Consider the following 17,709-nt stretch of genomic DNA (forward strand, 5'->3'; position numbering starts at 1 on the left):
GGACTGAGAATCCACTTCCGTCAGTGTTCAACCCGTTATGTTTTTACACTTTGCCTTCAATATATGACGGAATGCTCACATCTGTTTAGAATAAGTCATTTTATTGAACATATTGGCAAAGTATCCATGCCTCCAGTAACTTTAAGACTGCTTTGAGCCTCATCCAGGTTTGACAAATTTCTATTTATCTGTACCACGGATCTTGAAAACGTTCATCCTACAATGTTTTATGATGATTTACTAATTTATTTTTCCTCCTTTCCTTTTCCTATTCCAGTTACCCGGCAGTGTGTGAGTTTTTACAGACCAACAACTTGCTTTCCATCATCAGAGCACATGAAGCACAGGATGCTGGGTAAACATTCGTTTTTCAGTAGAAAAGATGGATGTTTTCTTTTTGGGACAATCAGTCAAATGCAGTAAAGTGTAAAATTCCTAGGCCACCATTGTTCATGGATGTGGCGTTAATTCCTAAAAGCAGGCGTGAGGAACCTACAGGCTGAGTCATAAACAGCAATCCCCTCGTTTAGCGCGGATAATTGATGACAAAAACTACCCGCGATAAGTGAAATCCGCGAAGTACGGTCACCAACAACCAGTACTGGGCAGGCTAACGAGTTAGTGGAAAGATGCCAATTCGCGATCGTGCTAACACGCGAAAACGGACTTCTAAAGGAATTTAAATGAACATATGGAGCAATACTGCATTGTCTCCAAAGGACACGTTTCCTCAATTTAGAAATTTTATTTTGACTTTTAAATGTTTTTTTAATTTGGGGGAAAAAAATCCGCGATGTAGTGAAGCCGCGATAAACGAAACGCGAAGTAGCGAGGGATCACTTTACGTGTGCTCAAGGGGAAAAGTGTTTATGGTCTACATAATTTAACCACGACAAATGCATCATACAATTCTCAAAACAAAAAGTCAAGCCCAAAAACTATTGTAATAAAAAAATAACTTATTTAACAGTTGCTTCTTTTTTCTCAATTAATTTAATATGATCCTCACAAGACTTTAAATGGCACCTGATAAGAAAATGCGTGTATCTGTTTTAGATCCCCCATTACGTAGACTGACGTCTCATAAGATCTGCATAGATGTCGTCAGATATTATAGATAGATAGAACTCTCAAATGTACAACCTCATAGACATTCGCCCAGAGAGTTCACTGTATTTAGCGTTAACTTATTCACAAGTGAAGATTTATTTATTACGGACTGACCGGCTATCCTGATATGAAGCGGGAACATCCATAGTCATGTGGAGTTTGTACCCTACATTGAGAAAATAGGGTAGGGTCAAAACATTCTCTCTGATCCATAAATCCCCCCCTCCAGCATCTGTTAGCCGAGGCAAAAATCCTCTCAATGTAATGCAACCATTAAGGCAGCACTATTCCACTTGTTGTTGCTGCTGTACTCTGTGCACCCATTAGTATCATTTTAGCTGCCATCAACTGTCCAGTTGGGTCGTAGGCCGTGAGTCTTCATATTTCTGCAATTATACGGCCATTTTTAACTCTGACATCATCCTTTTAGATACCGTATGTACCGAAAGAGTCAGACAACAGGTTTTCCTTCACTCATCACCATCTTCTCTGCTCCAAACTACTTGGATGTCTATAATAATAAAGGTAAATAAATACAAATACACATTCAAATAATAAATCGTGAGTAACTTTGTATACGTGTCTTTCCAGCGGCGGTGCTGAAATATGAGAACAACGTCATGAACATCCGCCAGTTCAACTGTTCTCCTCATCCGTACTGGCTGCCTAACTTCATGGACGTCTTCACCTGGTCTCTGCCTTTTGTGGGGGAAAAGGGTATCCATGCATACATTATAATTTGCAGATCTATCAAGCACCCTTTTCAATGAGATAACTTACTGTAATTACTCAACCAGGGTAGTAAATGCTGTTATTTTGACATATTGAAGCACTAAACAGTAGGACAGATACAGTGTTCAGGATTACGTAACAGAAATGAAGCAGAGGTGACGCGTGGGCCAAGCAGGAACATGTGAAAATTTAGTGCGGATTCGGATAAAGATGCTGATAAACTAATGTAATATTCTCAATGTTGGATTCCCTGATGTCACCAAAGCACCCAGAATCGTAATAGCAAAGCACATCTGTTTCACAACCAGGAAGTAGGCTTCCACAGACCAGACATATGGACAAAAACAAATACAGCACTCCACATTTGGGGAGATTTAGCTATTGTAGTTTAGTTATTGCTCTTAACGTTCAGTATAAGCGGTTTGGACACTGGATGGGTGGTGCTGATGAATTTATCTTTGGTATCGTCCTATATACAGCGAATGCCTAACTAAAAAGCGAACATTCGTTCCATTGCATTGTTCTGAATTCACGTCATAACACATAGCTATTATCTCAGCTTAAAAAGTGGCTAGCCTTGACTTAGAGGATTAAATAAAGACTGGTGGGTGTACAGAGCTCAGGCAGATTTGTCCTTCACAAGGTGCTTAGTTACGGGTTTATTTTCCTTGCTTGGAGTCTTTTAATGTAAAAATCTAGAAAAATGATGTTCCTATGATGTTTGGCAAACTTAAATCATTTTACGTTGTGGCAAAAAAACAAAGAGCAACACTATTCCGCTTTAGCTTTTGCTTCACAAATGCCCATATTATTTGGATGGGGTACCGGCATGTAAAAAGAAGAATAGTGTCACGGTCATTGCCATGGTTACACTAGATCGCCCTCTTGATTGGTCTGTAATATTTGTGAACCAGCTGGGTAACCTCTTGCGTTTTGCTAGCGCTAACTTCATAGCTAAGCTGAAATTGCAAAGGCTCTATCTGTATCATGCAGATGTTTTCTATATTTTTGTTGAATGTGAACGTGAGTCACTATTGATTTGGTTTCTTTAGCTTGTAACCATCAATTAATAACAAAAGAAGTACTAATATACGATATAAAAGGGTTGAATGTGCTGAGATGAATATTTCCACCCAAGAAAATCACTTGATCCAAAAGGTTCTGCATTTTTCCAGCCCAATATCAGATCTGTAACAAAACCATTGTCATGTGGTCATTTTGTAGTGAGGCTCGCTCGTATTTCTATTTATAGTGACAGAGATGCTGGTAAATGTCCTGAGTATCTGCTCTGACGACGAACTCATGAATGATGGCGATGAGATCTATGATGGTGAGAACACTCAACAAGGTTATATCATTCCACTTAACATTTCCAAATACTTTACACATGGCACAGAATGCATGAGTTTTCTTTGTAACATGTAATAACAATGCACTTTGTCTCCATTCTAGCCAGTGCGGCTGCAGCCAGGAAGGAAGTGATTAAGAACAAAATCCGTGCGATTGGCAAGATGGCGAAAATGTTTTCAGTTTTACGGTGAGTTCACTTGAGAACATACTATGTAAGTATATTGTCTTTTTTTGGGATTTGGCAATGCTGCAATGGCCATCTATAATTATTTCTCTGTCACAACCGGAAGACACCCAAAAGCTCATCTAGTGTGACAATTCCATTGGTCATATGAAATGGGCTCTTTTTTTAACTGTTTTGAATTCTACCGAGCAAACTGCACGTCAAGCTTAGCGTCCTTCTTTTGCTGACGCACGTTTTTCAACTGATTATCTTCATGTTATCTCCCTCCCCCCCTCTCTCTCTCTTGCTCTCCCTCAAACACTGATTCTCAGAGAGGAGAGTGAGAACGTGTTGACCCTGAAGGGACTGACCCCCACAGGTATGCTGCCAAGTGGAGTGTTGTCAGGGGGCAAACAGACTCTCCAGAGCGGTGAGTGTTTTATGCAATTGCACACAAAGATACATACACACACTTGACTTTAAAAGCAAACACACAGCTCTTCTCCAGACACCCAACAGTACCAAAAATAAAAATACACATACGGGTAGACATACAAATCTACTTGAAGCATGTGCTTTGAGGTCTTTTGTTGACTTCTTTCCTCTTCTCTTAAACTGCTAATTATCTCCTGTCATCCCTCTGCCCTGTGGACTCATTCCCTCTCGCCACTTCACTTCACTGGTGCTGAGGATACTAACAGCCTGCTGGTTGTACGTGTGTGTGGGTTGTGAGACAGAGGGGGTGGGGGCAGCGTAAAGTAGTGTGAGTGAGCCAAAGCTACCGCTAACCTCAGGTGCCCTCGAACCTGCCTTGGCCTCAGTGTTGCTCTGCGGGCCTCGCATGGATTTAGCCTGAAACATGCTTTTGAGTAAGCAATGTGCAAGGTCACACATGTATACGACACATTTTCAGTAAGCCTCCATGAGCCGCTGTCATATCTCGAGACGTGCGTTTGCGCAGAAGCATGTTTCAGCCTTCACTCGTTTTTTTTTTTCCTCCTTCCACTTCTCTCTTGGATCCTGTCATCTTTCTTCCTGTCCCCTCTTTCTCTTCTTATCTGTCTGACCATCATTCAGCTACCATTGAGGCCATAGAAGCCATCGAGACAGTTAAGGATGCTGAAGGTAAAGCCACTCATGTCACCGTGCGTGTGTGTGAGCGAGAAGCATGGCTGCGCTCTTTGCCACCCATGCTCATTAGATCATAGATTTTCCTTCCCCATGATGCACAGCGCTTTTCTAACTGCATCCGCTCTCACAACAAAGGCGATAACCACGACTCACTGAAGTCACCGCATATTCATATTCAAATTCAAACATACATACTCTTGATTTCTTTTTTGGGGTTACACAACCAGCTACTAGAGCACTTTCTCTCTCAGTGTTCACATTCAAATGGCAACAGGACACACACATACATCAGGGTGGGGGTGAGCATTGATTAGGGGGGATATGACCTCTTGTTGTCTGCTATTCTTTTTTATATTAAACATGTTAGCTGTAGAAGGTGACCATGCAATCAATCTGTTTGTGAGACAGCTTTGTTGACGGAAATGAAACTAGATAAGTTGCTCCTAAGATTAAATTGTGGCCCAAAAGGTCACTATTTTAAAGCACAAAATCTTATGACAAGCTTTTATGTCTGCTGAATGCAGATTTTTGAAATCATGTAGAATTACAGCAAAAAGACGACCGTAATTTCCGGACTATAAGACGCACCTGATTATTAGCCTCCTGTGCACTGAAACCATTGAAGTCTTCCTCCTCAGTGTTGGATTGGAATAGCGTCAAATATACTTCGCCACACACTTTCTCAGTCTCTCTTTTGTTGTCGCTTTTATGCATTTCTTCTAGTATTTTCCATGATGAGGATCTGTTCATGCTAATTTTATTCATGCACAAAGCGCTAAGTTACATTAAACTAGCGCGCTACACGTATGGCTCCAGAGTGGACGTAACCGGGAAATAAAGGAAAGGGTGACACAACAAGATGACACCAACAATAGCCCAGTGCCCCCTAGTGACCAGAAGAAACCTCAACAGTGCATGAGCGGCTCTATTTCCTTAGTTAAGAGCCAAATCAACTGCCTTTAGTTTAAAAGCGGCATCATATGCATTTCTTTTGTCCCGCATAATGAGGGTTTGTGTATAAAACCTTCCTTTCTTCAGTAATGTCCATCTGGATCTCGTTCTGCCTCTCCTTTGTGTCAATTATACGGCACTATTTGCCTGAGATGGACATGCGATCAATACACCAGTCTTCTCCCCAGTGTCTGTGTCACATATCCCTCCGCCCAGCAAAGCGGTGCCGCACAACAGCCTTTTTACGAGCGTATAAGTGTATTAATCATCACAAAAATCACGAAAAAGCCATAGATAGGCCACACCGGACGACAAGCCGCAGGGTTCAAAACTTGAGGAAAAAGTAGCAGCTTATAGTCCGGAAATTACGGTAATAAATATTTCTTATATTTAGCAATAGTATGACAATTTACTGCCAAATCAGCAGTCTGTCACTTGTAAATTTTACACATCACCCCTGCCAAATTTGAATGATAAAAAAAAAAAAGGCAAGTATAAAAAGTGAGGCTTCAAAAAAGTGAAAAATCAAAATCGACCAAACAGATTGATGTCATGGTACTTGTATTTAATGTGTTTGAGTACAGAGGCTTGGTGATTAAATGCACGCTTTGATGAACTGCAATGTTTCGGTTTGTTGTTCCAAAATCACTGAGGTGTGGAAAGCAACGGTTTGCATAGCAATGATGAAGGCCTGTAACACTATCCAGTCATCAAAGACTGGAAAATGGTGGCAAAGTTGAGCTTTGGTGCTCGTCCGCAAACCCGGATTTCAACAAATCGGCCGAGTATAAAGAACTCACATAATTAAGAGTATTGATGGTATATGCCCTCTTGCACCGACGAGAAAGCTTTGTCTTTTTATGTTTCCCATTCTATTTCACCGATGAGACGGTTATATATTTTGATGGCGCTCACTGTCACATCAGCTCATGCAGTTCTCATTTTTATCATTGATGTTCAAAACAAAGTACTTGACCATATTGCACAACAAAAAAACATGAATGTACCAACTTCATAGAACGTGTTGCGGACATTAAATTCCCTTTGTAGATTTGTGCAATGTGCTCTATAATTGAGCACAGGTTGAATGCATTAGAAAATCCTTGCTCACACAGCCTCTTTGGAATTTGGATTTGTACTGGATATTTAGTCTTGTCTGTGGCTTATCTGAACTTCAATCCATAATTTGTTCAAGCAAATAAATTATGGCTATTTCTTGTATTGTGATTTTTGTTGTACCCTGTGATGTAAATAGAGCTTTTAGCCCATGTTTGATGTACACTAGTGTATAAAGCAAAATATTTGAAAGTGGATGCATGTTCGTAAAAGGCAGTAGCAGTCTTAAAATTGTTGCTTTTCGGTGGGATCTGTCGTCACGTTTCTGTGTCAATGTTGTCTTTTGATGACAAATACTGTTATAGATGGAAGACGAAACCGTCATCTGGTCTGCTCGCTTTTTATTACACACACACACACACACACACACACACACACACACACACACACACACACACACAAACACACACAGCCTCAATTGTTCTTCCAACTAATTATATTCATGAGGGTACAGACTCAGAGTGGAGCTACAACTGTTTTAGTGAGGCCAGCCCTGTTAAATTTTAAATTGTGAAATAAAGGAAAACATGACAGCTCCATCTGAGCGATGAAATGAATGACAGCTCCAGTACAGCTGTGATTTGTTCCACCCATGGACCCTCTTAAGGGCTTTGCTGATCTAGGATCAGTAGTTAGGTCGTCCAGCTAATCCTGGCTCAGCATAGAGAACAACAGATAAACGCTGCCTGATGTGTGTAGATACTGCTATATGAACAAATTCTGTTTATCCAAAGCCAAAGCTTCGGGGAGATAGAAATGATCTGCTTGGCTTGAACAAAAGCATTCAAAAGTTGAATTTGATTAGACTGAGACTTAAGCTCGACTGACTTTCAGTCAATAGGTTTCTTTCAAGAGTTTGGACATGAGTTTGGCATGTCTTTCTGGTCTAAATAATAACTGCGTGCACGTTGCTCTGTGTGTGGCTGCTTGTCTCCGCAGCCATCCGAGGCTTCTCCCCGCAGCATCGGATCAGCAGTTTCGAGGAGGCCAAAGGTCTGGACCGAATCAACGAGAGAATGCCGCCGCGACGTGACGCCATCAACAGTGTGGGCCTGTCAATGGGCCGCATGAATATGGGAGAGCCCAATGGGACGGATAGCAACAGCAATATACAGTGACGGATGCGTACTGTCACACGGCCAGGAACACTTGCTGCAGTTACGACACCCTTATAGCGCCACCCTGACAGATATCTGTACATAGACATACTCAATACGCAAAACACTCAGATGCAGTATTTCAAATACACATACAAACTCACGTGATTATCTACCCCTTCTCTTTGCTGTATGTAAAGGCTTAAGTGTGAGCCGGACTTGACAAAGTCTTATCTATCAAGAGAAGTCCAACTCCCTTGTACCTGCACGACAACAACAAGGACAGTGGAACGTGGCTACTATCCGCTGTGCATGTCGGCGATTGCCAGCAGGTGGACGGCGTCATGCGGCCGTGTTGACGAAGAGCGAGTGGGTTCGAGGTGCGACCACCGCGTCTAATCGTGTTCCTGTTTGCATCCAAAAGCGAGAAATGGAACCAAACTTACTATGTTTTTAGGGGATTGCTGATATGCTTTAACAGTGTCCATGCAGTTATATTTGACAAATGTGTCTTCACCAAGATGGAGATGGAAAGAAAAAAAACGACGGAGATCCGCAAAGATAATCGCAGCTGCAGTCGTCCTCTTCTGTTAGTGTGGGGAGGAGATTCCCATTTGCTTTTGTAGCACAACACCTCCACCCAGTTAGAGTGGAGGCCCACACACCCCTTCTGGTCTCAGGCTAACTAGCTCTCGAGGGGGAAAAAAAACTCTCTTGAGTTTTGGTAAGTAAACAGCATACTTGGAACGTTTATATTGGCCGCATAGCAGAAAAAGAATGCGAGAGGGGGCAGTGGTTGAAATGTGAAGTCATTGTAATCTAATTCCCCGTCCACAAGCCTCTTGCTACCAAACGACAGTGACGGCCAACAATCTCTGAAGTAGGACATTCTGTTTTGCAGAAGAAACGTACTCTTCAGCTGTCAAGATGAGACGTCAGAGGAAAATATCTTTGTAAAGCATTTCTATTATTGCATCAGTGCATGCACAGTTAAGTTATTTGAGAATAATGTGAATTATATTTGTGCTCTGTGTTTCACAATAGTAGGAATTCTTTTCTTCTGTTTTTTTCTGGTCAATAAGAGGATTAATGAAAAACTTATTTTGCACATAATGTTAATTTGCTTTTTTGTATCACTTTGTGTTATATTATGATTACTTTCCTTCCCGGTACTTTTCATCCCCTCCTATCCGTTTCTTTCGGCGCTGTACAGAATGACAGTACACTTTGAATCAAAGGTGTGGAATCCACATCCAATACTTTGTTCTTTGTCAATGTACAGGAATCGTTTTTAATCAAATACAAATTAGTATCGAATGGCCACACTATACACAAAGGCAAAGGCATTCGGGCAGCCAAAAGCATGATTGCATGGTTAAAAAAAAAAACGGGGGGAAAAAAAGGAAAGAATTGTGCAGTTCAAAGTCAAAAGCAGCTAGACATATTTTAACAGAATAAGCCAATTATGTTGCTGTGACAATTTAAAGGAGAACAGTGTACTCTCATACATCGTGATTCCTCTTGTTATTTGATATTTATGGTTCGATGATTATTATATTTATGATGAACATTACTCTTAATATTTAAACCTCTCTCTCTCCCCATCTTTCTCGCTCACGCTTTTGGTTTCAATTTCCCAGTCACTAACACTATAAGCATGCCCAATGGGACGATCCACTTTTTTTACTCTTGAATAAAATATGCATGAACCTTTGGCATTGATATTGAACCTTTATTTCTTCAAGGCAGCAAAGGAAACACACACACACACGCGCACACACACACACACACACACACACACTTATACACACATACACTTACCTTGAATTCAAATACACTGACTGACATTGTTCATTTATGTCAATAATCACCATTCCTGGGACAAATTGTTGTTGTTGGCTTGTGCATTGGGGATCGCCAAAGCGAGTAACCAACATAAATTTGTTTTTCACAGTTTTTGCACGAGAGGCACTTCTTGACCTAGCGGCTAGCACACACCCATTTTTTTAAATCCAATCTTGGCTAAGCCATGCCATTTATACAAAGGGGCAAACAGCATGTGCCACTACAATGCAAGTTTGTAAAGTACAAAACTTGTACACTGCAGTTTCCACAATAGGGAAGGTTTTATGACAAGCTGTCAAAAGTGCAAATGGAATGAATCATGGAGAAAATTAATACACCATAGCCAACAGACCAACATGACTGTTCGCGTCCTCTTTTTTCAGGATATACATCGCAAACATTGTTGGGGGACCGATACAAAAATGAAAAGCACAACCGTGTATCTTAATAAGTACAGAAATTCACCTCAGAAGGCACATGACACCACACCTGTTTGTCAGACTGCAACTCTTCTGTAAGGTTGCATTAGACATGCTTGAGGGCCCAATTTTATGCAATATAATATCAATGTAATATAACATAAATGAATAAATTTGGACCTCATTTGGCACTATGCTTGTTCATCAACTAGCTAAGGAAGTTACAGTGCCAAATATGGAGACCCAAATATTTGAAGGTAGTGTTTGTTATGAGCAGCCCCTCCAAGGAATCCAAAACGCTTGGCTACCCTGAACTGTTGTTTGGTACACAGGCACAAATAACAATCAGGACCCCAACAAACGCTGAGCTGCAGATGCACGAGTTCGCTTAGGGATGACTACTGAGACAGGTCAGACTTGTTCTCCCCCAATCATTACATTGTAAGCGGCTGGCATCAGCTGACATGCTGGCGCTATTCTAACAATGAGTGTCAGTGTTTGGGAATGAACTAAACAAGCCAGTTTAATCATTCTATTTGTGATATGGCATGACTGTAGTGTTGAGATTTTGTTTTGGAATAGGGTTTTTAAAAACATTAATTATGATCCACGCCCATGGAAAAAGCCTCCATGATGACATAGGGGCAGTTTGTACTGCACTAGTCATATTTTGAAAAGCAAACTCTAGAAGTTTCATGCACGCCTTGATGAACATGTTTCATGACATTGTTTATTTCTGGCAGCTACAGCAGGCTCTTGTTTTTGCCATTCGAGACATTTCTGCATAAATAATTTGTTGTTCGAGTGGGCGCATGTCTTTTTACCCTGCCGTTCACTTTGTGCTTTAAATGTTTGTATGAAGTGCGAAATAAAACTTGATTGTTTGATGAGGATTTTTACATTTATAATTGTAAAAAAAACAACCACTATGTCTCAACCACCACTCTTTATTGTACGTATCTTTGTATTTGGTAAATTTCCCTGTAATTCTCTGAGAAAAACAACTTTTCCACTTCATCGTTGATGGGCGCAAGTGACGTCAAAGAGGGAAAATTTTCACAACCGGTGACTCAGCAGTCTGGTGCTTCTGTTATGAACTTCCTGATTGTATAGAAATGTTAGGTAAGTAATAATTTCCTCACCAAACGTTTAGTGAAGCGTCACTGAAAGCTGCCATGATGCAAAAGTGACACTGGCAGTTAGTTGGGAGGTGCCTTAAAGACAATTTCGTATGAGTCGAACATTTTTATAGTTAAAGTAGAGTACCATAAAACACACTGTAAGGAGTTAATGAATATAATTCGTGAGTTAGTCAATTGTGAATAAGGCAAAGCTCACATCACAAGTCTGGACCTGCTGGGGTCATACGATTGCAGTCTCATCGCCACTTTGTGCGGAGATGATTGTAAAGTACAATGGCAATATTATCAAAGTAGTTAATTTAAAAAAAAGTGTTTAAACAGCTGTTTAAAACTTGTCAATTGTATCATTGTTGTTGTTTAAACAAAAGCCTTTATCTTCAAAGTATTGAATCATAGGCGTTATTACTATTTTGAACAAGCCAGGAAGCCGCTTTTTTAGCAGTCGCTAGAAGGATGTTGGAAATGTAGTCAACAGGTCGGAGGCAAAAATAGGATAACCAAACAGGAGATTATGGGATGTGGAGAGGCGAGATTTGCAGAGCTAGAGTTGGAGCTGAAGATGCAGAAAACAGGGAGAGATGGAAGAGGATTAATTGCTGTGGTGACTCCTGGATAAACAAAGAAGATCCATTACAATCACTTTTGTACTGTTGAACTATTCATTGTTAAATAGTATCACCGAACTCAGGCATTGTCAAAACTTGGTTAATTTTACATTTTTTCAGAAATCTATACGATTGGTCAGTCCTCAATTGTTTTTGTCTTGTTTTCTTTTTTCTCTCTACAATTTATTGACCAATCCAAAGTGTAGAAAGTGGCTTGCTCACTTTGAAGATGTAATGTTTACAGTTGGATAAACATGCTGCTATTTAGTATCTCCTGAACATTGATTATTTTGGATGTACAGTGATATGCTTGATATAAAATTGGAGGACATTTTAAGTCCCTCCATCCCCAAAACGTGAACTTGTGACAAAAAGTGAGAGTAGCTGTTGCCTTATGTAGGCATTGTTGCATCACAATATTTTCTCAGGGCGTCCACAAAGTCTCTTGACAATTTGTTAGATAAGTGGTTATCAACGTTTTTACAGTACACACATTGTATTTGTGTACTTCAGGTTCCCTGTTGCTGAATTACTGTAGTTTCTGTTAGTGTTGGCTCGTGAGTGAACGATTCGTTCAAAAGAACGTTTTCTTTTCCCAGTGAACGAGAGTGAACGAATCACTTCCTAAAGTGATTACCGTATTTTCCGCCCTAAAAGGCGCACCGGATTATAAGGCGCACCTTCAATGAACGGCCCATTTTAAAACTTTGTCCATATATAAGGCGCACCGGATTATAAGGCGCATAAAATAGAAGCTATACTGCAACAAACTGAGGTTGACTAGGGTTGCGGTATGCATCCACTAGCCAATAACCAACGAGCCCTCTGTAAACAATCGCGTTTCTCAAACGATCTCCTATAAAATGATCGGAACTGACTAAAGTTCGATCTAACGCATTGGTACTACTTACCTATGTTTCCCTTCCATATCGATCCGTAGATTTACTCGAAACATTAACAGAGCAGCCTATTTTGACATGAAATAGCCTCGTACGTATAGCAGCTATCGTTATAGCATTAGCCATCCGCAAAGTCCCACGAGCCTCAGCTCGCAATCTCCCATGAGCCTCAGCAAAGTGTAAACAATCGCGTTTCTCAAACGATCTCCGATAAAATGATCGGAACTGACTAAAGTTCGATCTAACACATTGGTACTGCTTACCTATGTTTCCCTTCCATATCAATCCGTAAATTTACTCGAAACATTAACGGAGCAGCCTATTTTGAAATGAAATAGCCTCGCGGGTACAACAGCTATTCGGTGACGCCCCCTGACTACAGTTGCCGTAATGTTGGGAAGCGATGCGACCTTGTAATTTACTAGTCGTACTAAAACGTACTGAAACATTTTGGCAGAGCACTGTGTACAACCAGTATGGATCAACAAATTCATCAATTGATCCATATATAAGGCGCACTGGACTATAAGGCGCACTGTCGGCTTTTGAGAAAATTTTAGGTTTTTAGGTGCGCCTTTTAGGGCGGAAAATATGGTAATTCTTTTTTCAGTTCATATGACTTCAACCAGTAGGTGTCGGTAATGTGCATTGAAGCTGGTGCCACCTCGCCGTAAAACAAAACGAAGAAGAAAATGACGTAACTTCCCGTTCACGAACGAGTCGTGAATTGCATTTCCTGTTCACCAACTGAACGGATCTGTGAGTGAACGAGTGAGTGAGTGATTTGCATTTCCAGTTCATCGCGAGAACGGAGCAGTGAGGGAACGAATCCTGACTTTCCCGTTCGCGAACGAGTTAATGGGGGAACTGCCTTCCCGTGCAGTCAGTGAACATGTTGCGTCTCCTGGTGTGAACTATGTAAGCCAGAATGTAGATTTACGATTTGCCAAGTAAAGAAAGAACCACTCACTGAAACACCACTTTTACGCACGTTTTCTCCAAGCTAACGGCTAACTTTATTGCATGAAGGAATGCGCCGTTATGCAACAACGGGGAGATTATTCTTTTTGGGTAATCTTGATTTTATAACACTTATAGTAGTTTTTAAATAACGTGTATGCATATATACGCCCAAATATTGTTATCCAATATATCTACAGCAATTTCACATTAGATTGCTGGTTTGAAATTTACTTTTAATATTATTATTATTATTTTTAAATAAACATTTGTTAAAACTTGTCTGGTGTTTTATTCCTTGTTTTTATATTCGCCAATTAAAACATAAAAATCAGACATTTGGTTTATATGACAATATGTGTTTTACGTTGTTATATGAGTTGGTGTCCCCCAAAATAACAAATGTTGGCTTTACGGATTTTTTTTCCAACCTTTTATTCAAACACAAATGCATTCGGTATAATAACACCATCAACTACAATCCAACAAATACAAAATTAAAACATCAATGTACCGACACCTACTGGTTGAAGTCATATGAACTGAAAAAAGAATGAATCACTTTAGGAAGTGATTCGTTCACTCTCGTTCACTGGAAAAAATAATTCGTTCTTACGAGCCAATACTATTTTGTACTTACCCAACGCGCGCCGAACAAAATACTGAGCGGATAAGAATGACTCGAAGTGAAAGCAGGGTGACCGCCGAGCTCGCCACGATTGGGAACACATCGACTCCCCAACCCTGCGAAACATGAATGTGCTAACGCTTGTCAAACTTCTCCCCGCGGCACTATCCGCATTGCATTGCGCGCTTCTCTCAACAGGGGGTAAAAATAAGGCAGTAACTTTTTAGAAGTGTAGCAAGTTTTTTTTTCTTTTTTGTTATTTACTTGTCTAGGCTGTTCTAAAACACCAGCTCGTATGCTTGATACATATTAGATGAGGTAAAAAATAAAATAAAATAAAAAGTCCCGTCATTTACTTCATATGGTGTACCGGCACAAAAGTTTGCAGTGCTGAGGACATGTGGAGCCATAGAACGAAGTTATTTCAAAGCACCGATGGCCGAGCGGTTGGGGAAATTGTTTCGTGCGACTTGACACCTTGCTGTAAGGTCCTGCCAAATTGCGTGAGACGCTTCGGGAACGTTCGACAGAACCGAAGCCCCGCCCACAGTCGCGAGCTCAGCTGATGCAACTAAGTCCTCCGCGATAAAAGCTCGCCCGCTCACATCAGCAGTAATGCCGTCTTGACGCCGCTCAAATAATATATGGAGAAAACTTTAAGCAAACGTCCGGACGAGCTACCGGAATTGTACAAACGGGAATCACTATGGTCGATACCGCGGCACTTCTATTTGGAAAACAGGTGCCCGTCTTGGGAGAGGAAGAAAGTGTCACGGACATTATAGGAACATACTTTTTCAGGCTCGCATCCCTGCGTCAAGAAGAAGAAAAAGACACTTTGCTCCGACGGGGAAGCGTAGACAGTGGCGACGAGACCGACAGCACTTTACATTGTAAGTATACAAAATAACTTCGAATGCAACGCGGCTATGGGCGACCTCTTCTATCCTGGGATTTACCTGGGTTGGGTAACTAGTTTATACAGTGTCGCGGAAGGAGCTGTCTGAGGCAAGCAATGCGGTTCTTGAATCAGGTGATGTCATGCTGAGCTCAGTTGCTCTCTTTTGCTGACTAACGACGAGGAACACATTTTCAATATAATAAAAGTATGTATGTACCCGTAGGTCATTCTCAGTTAAGGTTTACTGTATAACTGACTTCTAAAACTTATTTGAACAAAAGTCCTCAATTTTAATACGCAGCACCTTAGTGGGGCTAACAGAGATGAGATAAAATATTAACGAGTGATAATTCTTCAAACAGCTACTACTTTCATGCACATAAAGCAGTATCACATGTAAAGAAGCATTAAATATATTAACTCAACAGTGTTCAAAACATATATGTTGTCCTTCAGTTACCAACATGGATGCTGGTTTGGAGCACGAGGAGCAAGTCCTTCAACAAGATTTGACGCGGCGCATCGAGCTCTGCCTGACCGAGGCCAAGGTTTCGGTGCTCCAGTGCAAGATGCTGCTTCTCCCACGCCAGATGACCACCAGGGTCGGTCGCGATGTGCTTCGCTCTTCCACAGATGAGCCGTGCGGGCTGCGGGGTGCTTCCATCAGGGTCTACGTGGAGACCAAGAATGGCCTCAAGTCTTTGGGGTGTGTTTTCCCGGACTCAAGTGTCACCCCGACATTTGAACTGTCTGTCGTGTTTAAGGCGGACATGAATGACCGCTGGCCGCCACTCAAGCACATCTTTAAGAGCAGTAAAGTGTTAAAGCTTAGACCAGAGTACAAGCTGGTAAAGAGGAAGCTCTACTCTTCTGCCAGCCCCGTGATCCATGAGTTTAACACTCACATGAGGAGTTGAACATGTTCATTTGTTTAAGCAAAGGGTCAAACTGTTAATTGTTGTCTGCTAACTTGATTGTTAATTTGCACAGATTGTTGAACGTTCCAAGTATACACTGGATGCACCCCCTCTGGAAGGGGCAGGGCTCATTTCTTACGTGTGCTGCCTTTGTATTTTTGATAATAAAACAATTTGTTCACAATTGTTTTTCTAGTTCATTTTAGCTAGTGGTGGTGACCAATCCAAGGTGAACCCTGAAAACAAACTCTCAAAAATGGATAGATTTAAACAGTCATACAAGTGTAAATATAAGTTGTACAAAAGAGATTTAAAAATTGTTAATGTACAATGTGGACTTTGAAGTTTAGAGTAGTGGTGTTTATAGTATCAAATGCAGGGAGAATTCACTCTATTTTAAGAGAAAACCTCTACTTGCCTAATTTATATTTTCTGAAATGTGCAGCAAATATGACAGCACCATAGTTTAAAACAAATCTTTTATTTAACAAATGTACAACTAAACATAGGATACGTGTATCTGCTATCCAAACAAACTCTAAATGGTCCATAATGTGGGCACAAAACTTTTTTTCTTAACTTTCTTCTAGAACACATTACACAAGCTGTCTCTGATCACGCCACAAATTCTGGCAACACCCAAAGCGATAACTGGATAGTGGATACATCAATACTAATTCAGCAAAACTGACTCGACACATTTGGACTCCTTTCAACCGCTCCTCCACCCAGGTTTGACTAATTTCTTGAATGTGTCCAGGAAGAAACTCCCGTTACTTTACACAGAAGTAACGCCTTGGTGTCATTAGGCATTAAAATGTAGTAGAACATAATTTTAAAATTGCAAAGGCCGCAACTCAACTTGTGGAGAGGGGCCTGCTTCAATTTCATTCAGCGGACTTTATTTTTTTTTATGTGTTGATTTTAATAATATTGTGTCTTGATACAGTCATAGGTAAAAGGTATGCCATTTATGTATGGTAAATTTGGTAATTGATTGTAATACACAAATGTATTGCTTGTATTTGTTACAAAAACAAAATACATGGGACACGTGGAGTTTTAAAAAATAATTGCATATTAAATCCCAAAAATTGCAATTACTTGACTTTTTTCAAAATTGTTCAGCCCGATTTCACAGCTCATGATTAATCAAGCGCCTGGAACACAAGCCTTTCTTTTGGACATGGACTGTTCATCTGTATGTGGAATCATGGTGTTGGCGGTGCATTCAATGACACTGACACAACTGAAGAAAGTGTTAAAATGACGTTGTCATTCAACAGTAAAAAAATGATTATTTTGTCACAATAGACAATCAGCAACCCAAACTCTTGAATTATCCAAACTATATTTAAAATTTATATTACAGTATTTTCCGGACTATAAGGCGCACCTAAAAACCTAAAACTTTCTCAAAAGCCGACAGTGCGCCTTATAGTCCGGTGCGCCTTATATATGGACCCAATTCACACAAAGCATTGTGTCATGAAATCAATCATAAGTGGCCCGCTGAAGACTTATGAATCATGAATCAAAAAGACTATGGATCATTATTTTGTGATTATAAAGTAATTTGTTGTGTCTGAAGTTGAAATATAAAAGATAAAATGGAGAATAATTTGATTTGGATTAAAAATCTGACATGATGCATTAATGGTGCGCCTTATAGTCCGGTGCGCCTTATATAAGGACAAAGTTTTAAAATGGGCCATTCATTGAAGGTGCGCCTTATAGTCCGGT

At 40.5% G+C, this 17,709-nt stretch overlaps 2 protein-coding genes across 4 annotated transcripts in view; both read left to right on the forward strand.

Annotated features, from left to right (window-relative positions):
• LOC119128546 (serine/threonine-protein phosphatase 2B catalytic subunit alpha isoform-like) overlaps positions 1-9,075 on the forward strand; it is a 31,636-nt gene extending 22,561 nt beyond the window's left edge. For 2 of the 3 annotated variants that reach the window (XM_037261042.1, XM_037261040.1), the window contains exons 7-14: positions 278-355; positions 1,541-1,635; positions 1,702-1,827; positions 3,095-3,172; positions 3,295-3,379; positions 3,688-3,785; positions 4,433-4,480; positions 7,493-9,075. In XM_037261042.1, coding sequence (XP_037116937.1) covers positions 278-355; positions 1,541-1,635; positions 1,702-1,827; positions 3,095-3,172; positions 3,295-3,379; positions 3,688-3,785; positions 4,433-4,480; positions 7,493-7,671 — 787 coding nt within the window. In that variant the 3' untranslated portion in view covers positions 7,672-9,075. The remainder of the gene's footprint in view (positions 1-277; positions 356-1,540; positions 1,636-1,701; positions 1,828-3,094; positions 3,173-3,294; positions 3,380-3,687; positions 3,786-4,432; positions 4,481-7,492) is intronic. The other variant, XM_037261041.1, reaches the window with a different exon arrangement.
• A 5,632-nt stretch (positions 9,076-14,707) lies between these two features.
• si:ch211-39i2.2 (uncharacterized protein LOC449866 homolog) lies at positions 14,708-16,150 on the forward strand. Its single transcript, XM_037261067.1, has 2 exons — positions 14,708-15,041; positions 15,506-16,150. Exons 1-2 carry the CDS (start codon positions 14,855-14,857, stop codon positions 15,964-15,966), a joined length of 648 nt encoding a protein of 215 aa, XP_037116962.1. The 5' UTR covers positions 14,708-14,854; the 3' UTR covers positions 15,967-16,150.
• The last annotated feature ends 1,559 nt before the right edge of the window (positions 16,151-17,709 follow it).

This window comes from Syngnathus acus, chromosome 10 (assembly GCF_901709675.1).
Source record: "Syngnathus acus chromosome 10, fSynAcu1.2, whole genome shotgun sequence".
Classification (NCBI taxonomy): Eukaryota; Metazoa; Chordata; class Actinopteri; order Syngnathiformes; family Syngnathidae; genus Syngnathus; species Syngnathus acus.